At 44.9% G+C, this 10,052-nt stretch overlaps 1 protein-coding gene across 3 annotated transcripts; it reads right to left on the reverse strand.

Annotated features, from left to right (window-relative positions):
* Positions 1 to 1,261: 1,261 nt before the first annotated feature.
* ENSA (endosulfine alpha) lies at positions 1,262 to 8,014 on the reverse strand. Of its 3 annotated transcripts, none has more exons than XM_058539060.1 (4): positions 7,830 to 8,013; positions 6,022 to 6,168; positions 4,319 to 4,485; positions 1,262 to 1,539 (listed from the first exon to the last, which is right to left on the reverse strand). In XM_058539060.1, exons 1-4 carry the CDS (start codon positions 7,884 to 7,886, stop codon positions 1,524 to 1,526), a joined length of 387 nt encoding a protein of 128 aa, XP_058395043.1. In that variant the 5' UTR covers positions 7,887 to 8,013; the 3' UTR covers positions 1,262 to 1,523. The 3 variants fall into 3 exon arrangements, with proteins under 3 accessions (XP_058395043.1, XP_058395045.1, XP_058395044.1); XM_058539062.1 differs by having other exon boundaries at positions 6,022 to 6,147; positions 7,830 to 8,011; XM_058539061.1 differs by lacking the exon at positions 1,262 to 1,539 and having other exon boundaries at positions 2,309 to 4,485; positions 7,830 to 8,014.
* Between the last annotated feature and the right edge of the window lie 2,038 nt (positions 8,015 to 10,052).

A 10,052-nucleotide genomic window follows, 5' to 3' on the forward strand; every position in this document is an offset into this window, starting at 1 on the left:
ATCATGATAAACTCTCCTAATCAAACTTGGGCAAAATGGGCAAGTAGTTTCAGTCTACTAAGTGTGAATGTTGGCGTGGGAGAGGAAGAGACAAGTGTGAGTTTGTTTCTCCTGTGGTGACATTTCTTTTGTATATTACATTCACAAGTAGTTTTTAACTTTTTTCAGTGGCAGGATTCCAGTGATGGCTGAGACGTCATAAGGAAAGAAGTCACTCTGCCTCCTGCTGGCCACAAGCAGAAAGGCTTGAGTTCCTTTTGGCTTATTTATTTTTTTGTGAGGAAGATCTAACATCCATGCTAATCCTCCTCTTTTTGCTGAAGACCAGCTCTGAGCTAACATCTATTGCCTTTTGGCTTATTACTAGAGGTTACATTTCTCCTTCACAGACATGAGAACTTGTGAAGGAATGGAAGACTAAAAGGGAAAATGAAGAGTGGGCTTCCTTTTTTGCTTAGACTGGACTAAGCTTTAGGTGTCAATAAATCATTTAGATCAAATATCTCAAATCCCTCATTTTGTGAGCCAAAACCTGAGGTTGCTGCATCTTCTGCATTAGTTACAGAAACAAAAGGATGGACAGGAAAAAGCCCTGGTCTGTATGCCAACACCCCCGCTCCCTCTCCCTAAGTGATGGAAAAGGGAAGCTCAGCTACAGCCCAAATTAAGGGCTCCTATTCCCTGGAAACTCAGGGCCCCACACCAGTTTCTCCCCTGAATGGTGTCTTCAGTCTTATTTTCTTCCCTTTCCCCAAACCCCAATAAAACACACCAACTGCTTCAGAGTATTTCTGGGTTGGGTTTTTTTCATGGGTCTTCTTTTCTTTTTTATTTCAAATACTGGAAAAGTCCCCTGGGCTCTGTGGGGCTCCCCACGCTCATGGCCCCTTCTCCCCACACTCACTGCCCTTCTCCCCACAGCAAATCTATTTCAAGGACAGCACTTTTTTTTTTTTTTAACGAACAATTAACATTAATTGAGTTCTCAGCTTGCTCTGCAGAACCAGAGGAACTGTGTGCATCTGTCATATTTAGATGGACAGTTTGTTTTATCTGACACCAGATCCCCAGCCACATCCAAGCAAACAAGGCATTTTTCCACAGAGCTGAATTAGAACCCCTCATCTTTAGTCTGCTCCACTTCCTCCCCCTCATACCCACCCCACACCAGCCATATGGTTAAGAAGGAGGATAGTCAGGAAAGTTTTTATCAACTCCAAGCCCTAATTCATATTCCCAAATCTCCCACCCCCGCCCTCAATCCCCCACCCCCACCCCCAGAATTTCACTGAGATTTCTCCCAACAGTTATTTGGAAAAAAAGAAAAACAAAAAAGGTTCAAGGTCTTGGTGCTCAGCCCAAGGGGCTCCATGCGCTGGGACACCGACGGGCAGGGGCTTCTGCCTCTCCAGCCCGCGCCCGAGCCACCTCCTGACCCCTGGCTGCAAAAGCAGGAAGGGGCAGGAGCCAGCAAAGGACCCAGGGGGGCAGCGTCTCAGGATCTGGTGGAGCCCCGGGCAGCATCATTCAACTTGGCCACTGCAGACGAACACAGAAGAAGAAAAAGAAAACAGTCAAGTAATAAGGGAAAAAACTCTCAGTTCCATCCCAGTCTCTACCCCATCACTCTTTCACACTTAACAATCATTCAATCACTAGGCTAAGTGGCACACGCTTCAATCCTATCCATAAAGTTGTGGGGGGAAAAAAAAAAAAGAGAGAGAGAGACTTTCAGTCTTTTCCTATCCACAAAACAAAATGTTCTCTGTCTTTTGGAGATATCATGAAAACAAAGACAGAAAAACAATTCTTTGGACAAGATCAAAATAACTGGAGCTTTGCAGGGGTGTAAGCTGCCTGGCTCAGAGCAGGCTCAGTTTCAGAGGCCTGGCCACAGCCACTTGCAGGGGTGGAGACTGACTGGGGGCACACAGTGATGAAGTGGTGGACCGTGTGGAGGCCAGGGCCAGACAACACACAGGTTGTTTTGAGTGGATTTAATAAGCTAGGTTTAATCAAAGCGATTTGGATTTGGATTTTGAAATGATTCTTATTTGCCATGGAAGCTATGTACTTCATGCTGTGGAAACAGGTGGCAAATACAGAATGTAGTTTTTTTTTTTTTTTCCTTAGCCTTGAAAATAACCAGGTGGAGAACGAGACCAACAGTTTTTCTGATCTCCCTATTTCTTCTATTCCTTCCTAAAAACGAGACTCATTGTGACCTGTCTTGAGTATTCAAACTGACCAATAGAGAAAGCAGCTTAGACAGAAAAGAAAAAAGTACAAAATTCGAGAAGATCGGAGATGAAGAAAACGTACAAAATTATATATATATTTATATATATAATAACATGACATATCTATGTACAGCATGGCTGGGACAGTTCAGGAAACTATACAAGGATGTTCAGCATTTTCCCCTTCCCACATGGACTTTAGACTAAGGAAGACAGCATGAGGAAATGGAGCAAGAAACACAAAAATTATATACAATTATAAGTGACAGGGAGTGTGGGGGCCAGGGAATCCAGGGATCCTGCTCTCTCCATTCCTTCCTCACCAACTTTTTTCCTATCCAGTCTGAATGATAGCCTGAAAAATGAATGGCCAGTCAAGAGAGAAGTATATACGCACACCATCTCCCCACGTGCGCATCAGCAAGTTCATCAGTCATTCTCATCGGGTCAAGTGTTTGGCCTCTCAGAATTGGTGAGGTGAGAGGATTACACACTCTTGCTCTCTTGAACAGTTCTCTCCCTGGCCCTCTCCGTCATAACTAGCAGGCTGCATTCAGTAAGGTTCAGGCCCAGCTAGTGGTAACTCGATTGAAGATGCTGGCCACCTGCAATCCCCTCCCTCTACCTGTTCACCAATCAGCATTGCTACTTCTCCTCACACAGGAGCTGGGTTACTGAGCTCCAGGAAGGCAGAAATTTCTCAGTGTTCCTCTTCTCTCTCCCTAACCACCTTCTCTAGCTTCCTCCAGAGTGAATCATCTCCTAAGAACCTGCTGCTCCTGCCCTGCAGTAGTGTTAAGCCCCGGAGGCTAGCTCAAATCATCCCTTCTCCTCTTGTCTCCCTAACAATACACCTGGCATTGGATTACATCTGAAATGTGGGACTCCACACGTGCATGACTGAGCATGTTTCCTCAGGCCTACAGCTCAGCTGCAAGAGCAGCTTTTTAGCAGCGAAGGCCTACATTGTAAGCCAGGAAAGTGGGTGGGGGCAGAGGCAAGAAGCTTCCATGGCTAGCTTCTTAGAATTTTTTTTCTTGACCCTCAAAATCATAATACTTATAAGGCCCTCTTGCCTGAATTCATAACCCCCAAATGTCAACTTCCTCTCTCCCCATGTAGTCTTCAGATGGTTCCCCTCTGTAGGCTCACCCATGGGCCTTCCTCACTTTTAGTTTTACAATGAATAGCACAGAGCTTTTCAGTTGGCAGTTACAGGATTTAAAACTCAGAATCAATCTTATCTATATTCAACTCTATTTTACAAATGAGGAAACAGAAATCCAGAGAGGTTAAATGACTTGACTGAGGTTACACATCAGTTCTGCTGAGACTGAGTAGAATTAGAACCCAGATATCTTGACTCCTAAACCAGTGCTCTTTCCACTATCCCCTGATACTTTCAAAAGCAACATGCTGGAAGAGAGAGAGAAGGTGCCCATTGTATGTGAATAATGTTCTCCAATCTATTTACATTATTTAAAAGCCAGGGCAAACTGTAAGAGACATTGACTAAGTAAGGGAGGTTAAGTGAGCGTTGTAGTTTTAGGCAAGCAAATCAGTTTTTCTTTTTGAAGATTCTCTAAACCTGCCATAATGGAAACATGAAGCAATAGCAGCCTAAGGGACAAAACACTTAGAAGCACAGAAAACAGATCTCAATCAATCTACCTATCCCAACTCTGTCAGGTTAGCCTTGGGATGTTAAAGCCACCATATTATTCCCAAGGCTTAGCCTAACTAATTTGGGGATAGTCTCTTCCAAAAGGAGAAATCACATCTCCCCAGTTTTTCATACAAAAGAAAAAGAGAGTTTGCAGCATTATCCAATCCTAGTCTCCTATTTCTGGGCCCCTACCTGGGCTACAATGAGGGTGTGGAAATCTTAATTTAACCAAAGAAATGAACTCAGACCCCCTCTTCAACTCACATTACCTTCTCAGCAGCCCCCAGCAGAATCACAGTCATTTCTGGCTAGCAAGCTGAGAAGATCTAACTAGGTGCCCATTCCATCCCTGCCTATGATATATAAAAGTCCAGTGGGTGAGGAAGGGGAGGAGAAGGGGGGCCCAGGTTACCCCGCAAGCTTGCTGGTGACGAGCGAGGACTTTCTCTGGGGCAGATCCTGTGGGGTGGGGATGTGGTCACCAGTCACCAGGTTCTTGTCTGGTCCTGCACTTGGCAGCTGCTTATTCTTCATCTTGGCTTTGGCCATGTTGTAGTCTCCTGAGTCAAAGTACTTTTGCTAAGACACAAGAGAGAGGTTTAGGTGAGTGAGGAGCTCTGGCCTTCCTCAAAAGCAAGGAGACTCACATCCATTATGTACCCCCATCCACGCTCAGATCTTTCAAGTCTTCTTTGATTAATCTCATGCATACATAGCTTAGCATTAATCACATTTACTTATGTCTTCTCCCCAATGCATTCTGGCTTTTTCGGTATGTAAGCAATTTCCCAGCTAGGAGTATAGATTTTTGGAGTTAAGAGATAGCCCTTACATCCTTTGTAGCCCCAGCAGTACAGGATGGTTCAAACAAATTACTGACTTTATTCATAAAGGCTTGCTGAGGACCTATTAGCCTCCAATGGGCTTGGTGTGGGGGAAACAGAAGTGAGTAAGAATACAGAAGGCTCAATCTGGGGCTATCCTAGCAATCAGCAGGAGATCAACCTCAAGCCAACAACCTCAAAATTAAAATTTATTCTCTCGGACCATGAATAGAAACTGGGCTTGTTCGTGAGGATAATGTACTTTCTCTCTGACTCCCACCACTCCCACACATGTTCCATGGCTGTGACAGCTTGCCCACGCTTGCCTTGCCTACAGCAAGGTAAAGTGCAAATCAGCATCACATCATCATCTGTGACTAAGACTCAATAACTAAGATTCTCCACAGGGATCTGTTTCCCTCTCCATTTCATCCACACAGAGGACCACACTCCAGTTTAATGACTTACAATCCCTCAGTCAGCTTTAGGTACCTCTGGGGACTGAGAAACCTGATCAGGAGCTACATGGCTATGAAGGTAGACTCTCCCTTGGTGAGGAGGACCACTCTGGACAGGAAAAATAAGTCTCTTGAGGGAGTATAGTTAATGTCTGGTGCTAAATTCAAGAGTCTGAAGAAATCCACTGTTCATTTCAAGTTGAGGAGTTCTGTAGGACAGATAGTTTGATCTTTTTCTGAAATGATGCACCCCCAAATTTAGCTCTAATCCTAAAAGTGCAGTCCTAGAACTCTCAGCATCCAAACAGGCAAATGCCTGGGGGCAGTCAGCATGCCAGCCTCCAACATCCTTGCCTCATTCCCCCAACTCCCCATACCCAAATGCCCCGACATTAAGCCTTAATTTCCTATATGGGAAACAGAAGATAACTGATACCATATCAGGGATTGACAATAACTTGCCTTGCTTGCTCTTTACAAGTTTCTAATTCCTCTCTACCACTGCCCAACAACAAAACCTCCAGATCAGTCTTTTTTTTTTTAAAGATTTTATTTATTTATTTTCCCCCCAAAGCCCCAGTAGATTGTTGTATGTCATAGCCCCACACCCTTCTAGTTGCTGTATGTGGGACACGGCCTCAGCATGGCTGGAGAAGCGGTGCGTCGGTGTGTGCCCGGGATCCGAACCCGGGCCGCCAGCAGCGGAGCGCGCGCACTTAACCACTAAGCCACGGGGCCGGCCCTCCAGATCAGTCTTTAGTAGACTCTCTATAGATCTCATCCCCAAAGCCCCCTTTAGCTCCAAAGTCAGAGAGTAAGATTGAGCTCCATACCCCTTTCTGGAGTCTCTTCATAAGGAAGTCGGAGCCTCCAGGCTTTTGTCCTAGGCTTGGATATTTGGCCTTTAGCTTTGCCTCCTCGGCTCTCTCAGGCAGCATACCTTCTTTCTCCTGTGTGTCCTGGAGGAAACAAACGGGCCACTAAAATTAAAGACAGAGAAGCAACTACTTCTAATATCTGATAACCTTTATATTATCAACTTTTCCTGGAGATCTACCCACTTGTAAACATGCTGTCTCCACTCTGCTCTTAAATAAAGCTAGACCTTTGTTCAAATCCCTAAAGCTAAGATGACTGTACTGGGAGAAGAAAAAGATAAGCTGCTTCTCATGCTATGTCCAGGGAACCACCTCAGTGACCTGTGAGTACTGGGTTAAATACCTAAACACAATACTCTAATCACAGAGCGAGCCATTGCTCACTCAGCACAGAAGACAGAAAGCTAGCAGGGCTTCTGGTGATACAAGATGAGCAAGAAAGTTCCCTGGCTGTCCCTAACACACAGTACAGGTCAAATAGGAAATCAAAAGGGATAATTCTGCTGAGATGTTCCCTCCTTATTCAAAGTCTAAGATAGTCATCTGAAAAGTCTTTCTGTGGAGGAGGCTACTAGCTATGCAGCCTTTTCCAGAAATCTCCACCTTAGTAATGGGACAGCATCGCTTCAGCATTTCCATAAACATTGTGGTAGGAAGGTGATGGGTAAACAGAAATGAAAATAACACTGTTTTTAACCTCAGGAAAATAAAGATACAGTAGGTTCACTAGTATTTACCCACGAATTTCTGCCAAAAAATCAACACTTTCCCTAGTAGGGCAAGCGATGGAAGTTTGGGGAACATGCCAAGAGCTCAATTAGCCTGCAGAACCTCCCATGTTGTTACTTTCTTCTTGTCTTTTGTGGGCTCCGCTGCCCTTTTCTTTAATGACTTTTTTTAAAGGACCTAAAGCCAATTTGTGGCTCCTTATTTAGTGAAATTACACTCCCTTCCCTTGAAAATCGGGCACAGATATAACACCAGGTGTATTTCATGAACCCCTGAGCCCAGTACTAAATGTTATAAATACAAACTCCAGGTTTATTTGGCGTGTTTTCACCACAGAATTGCGGGTGAACTAAGTCCCACTACCATGGAAGTCTGGGGGGTATAGGGTAGCGTCTTTCTTGTCACGACTCTCTTGGCGTCTTTTCTAGGTTAAACCTCCGTTATTCTGTATGGAACTCCAGTCTTCTTCAATCTTGTTCGGTCCTCATAGAAGGTGGGCAACAGACCATCCTCAATCATCAAAATAGGTCTCTAGAGAAAGTTGCCACCTTAAACTAGCCATGATAATAATTACTCTTCTCCCTTCCCCCAGTGCTGCTCCTTTTTAAACGTCTTTACCTGGACCTGCATCTTTCTGAGGATTTAGCATGCGGGCCCCAGCCTGGCTGTGGGGTCATTTACCCCTACTAATCAATAACACACGTCGCATCCCGGGGACCACCAGCCCCCTTTCATTCACCCAGTCTTTCCAAACACCCGCCCCACACCCGAGCTCAGCCAATTATAGCACAGCTTTACTGAGCTCAGCGGTAGGCTTATTGGCCAATCAGGAAGGGTAGGCACTGACTGACAACCGACCCAACTAACCAGCGCCAAGGCAGCACGCCGTGCTGAGGCTCACCCTGCGTGACGCAAGAGGTGGCCAACCCCTGCAGAGCCTGAGACCATGGCGACCAATCCGCACTGGAGGGAGACCGTCTCCCGCCCCATCACGGTCGCCCTCGGCTCGCCCGTCCGCACCCTCTCCGATTCACCTGCTTCTCCTCGCCGGTCTCCTCCGCAGGGTTCTCCTCTTCTTGTTTCTGGGACATGGCGGGACTGTGTAGTGTAGGGGCCCCGGGAAGTCAACCGGAGAAGGGAAGGGGGAGGGGAAACGGGGACAACCTGCGCTGCTGCCTCGGCTCCTGTCACTAGGATTGCTCAGTCAAAATGGCGGCCCTTGCCTGTGACGTTGCGACCGCCCCTTCGCATGGTAGCCAATGGGAATAGGATAGCTGAAGCAATGACGTAACTATCTACCAATAGGCGCTGGCTAAAGGTGGGTTTTACGGGCAGGCTGGAACACCAATCTGGAAAGAGAGTGAGGCACAAGGACCAATTGGAAGCCCGTGGGGGATGTTAGGGGGCGGTGCTGCTAGCTTAGGCATTTTTGCTCCTTTGGTGGGATCCGACGTCCTTCATTTCCACCGCCCGGCGCCTGGGAGGCTTTACTGAACTTCAAACTGGAGGGCGCAGAGATGTAAACCTTTTATTTTCAGGTGGAGAGGATTAAGCTTTGCCCAGTGTCAGCAGAAAATTATCGATCTCCAGAAAATAATTTGGAGGTCAGAATGGACTTTAAAGTGGTACTCAATACTATTCCGATGTGTCATTTGGTGTGTGGAGCGGAGAGACTGAGTCCCCAACCCGAGTCGTGCAGAACATAAACGGTTTACGTTCCACGATTTAACTCTTACGTACAGTTTTATTTTGTTCAGGGTCATCCCGTGAGGACCAACCTCCTTGAAACAGCGCAGTTCTAGGTACATGGTAAACATTTGATAAATATAGTTAACACTATGTAGTTAACCTATGCTGAGTCGCAGTTCAACAATATTTCTTGAGCGACTGTTTGTAGATGGTACTATATTAGTTTTACAGAGGATACGTATATGGTAAAGCAGTCTCTGTCCCTGCAAAGCTTAGTTTAGTGGGCGTGTGAGGCGAGTTTTCACAGTGTGCGGGGGTACCCTAAATCCCCAAGATTAAGTAGACATATCTTCCTGGAGTGTTAGTCAAAAAGCATGGCATTTTTATATTAAAAACAGTCTAATACTAGTAACACTGAAAAATTCATATTAAATTTTAATTTTCTGGGGAACTTCTTGTGATAAATAGCCTTGGGCATATCTGTTCATTTTTCTGTATAATTAGGTGCACTTCTAATGGAAAAGTTTGAGAAGCACTGGAATACACAGATTATTCTCATACAAGGCAAAATCTGGTAAGCACTGAAATAAAAGTGTTATTACAGTGCTATAGGGGTTCAAAGGAAGGTTCATATTCAGTTTAGGGACTAAAAAAAAAACACTTCATGACTGAGGTGGTATTTGAAATAAGCTTTAAAGAACTTATGAGTTTACCAGGTAAAGACAAAGGAAGGAAGGGTATTCAAGGTGATGGGCACAGCATGAAGGCTAGAAAAACAGAACTGAGTCCAGAACATGGAGGGCTTCAAATGCCAGGATAAGGAACTTGTGAATAATTTAGTAATCCAAGAAAGACATTTCAGGTTTTTAGACTAGAGAGTGGAGATCAGAACTGCTCTTTAGGAAGATGAATCTGATGGTAATGAATAAAGATAATTCAGAATTCCAAGTAGAAAGATACTAGAGGTGGGCAGTCTAGGCAGGAGTCCACTGCAATACTCTAGGTGGGAGATAATTAGGATTTAAACTAGAAATGTGGTAGTTTAGAATAGAAAACAATGAACCTAATTGAGAGAGTCTGTGGCAATGGAATCCGCTAAATTAGCAGCCGATTGAATATAGGGAATGAGGAGGCTGTGTGCCTCAAGTTGACTATTTGTAGAAGCAATAAATTCAGGAAGAGGAGTCGATTTGGGAATGGAATTGGAAGCAGACGGAAAATGGGGTGTTCAATTTTGAAAACACTGACTTTTTAAAAGCTGGTGAGCCATTTGGTGGAGATATCCAGCCAATGAAGACCTAAAGCTAAATGGCCTCTGAGATCTCCATAGCTGAAATTCTAGGGTTCTAGGAAATATAGATCTGGAGGTTGGGAGAAAAGTAGAATTTGAATAAAATGAATACAATTTTGGCTTCTTCACATAAATATAAGTAAAATTGTGGAAGTAGATAGGATCACTGAAGGAGAAAGTAGAAAAAAACGTCCCAGGGCAGAAACCTGGGGAAAAGTTGGCAAGGAACACAGAGACAAATGACCAGAGTGGTCAGGAGAAGAACCAGAAGAGAAGT

The sequence above is a fragment of the Diceros bicornis genome, chromosome 4 (assembly GCF_020826845.1).
Source record: "Diceros bicornis minor isolate mBicDic1 chromosome 4, mDicBic1.mat.cur, whole genome shotgun sequence".
In the NCBI taxonomy this organism is placed as follows: domain Eukaryota; kingdom Metazoa; phylum Chordata; class Mammalia; order Perissodactyla; family Rhinocerotidae; genus Diceros; species Diceros bicornis.

What these genes read in the sequence shown, in the direction of transcription:
- ENSA (XM_058539060.1), bottom strand. Translation starts at nt 7,886, where the DNA reads ATGTCCCAGAAACAAGAAGAGGAGAACCCTGCGGAGGAGACCGGCGAG. An exon ending in AGACCGGCGAGGAGAAGCAG is followed by an intron (nt 6,169 to 7,829) that starts GTGAATCGGAGA and finishes CTTTAATTTTAG; the next exon opens with TGGCCCGTTTGTTTCCTCCA. An exon ending in TGAAGAGACTCCAGAAAGGG is followed by an intron (nt 4,486 to 6,021) that starts GTATGGAGCTCA and finishes CTTGTGTCTTAG; the next exon opens with CAAAAGTACTTTGACTCAGG.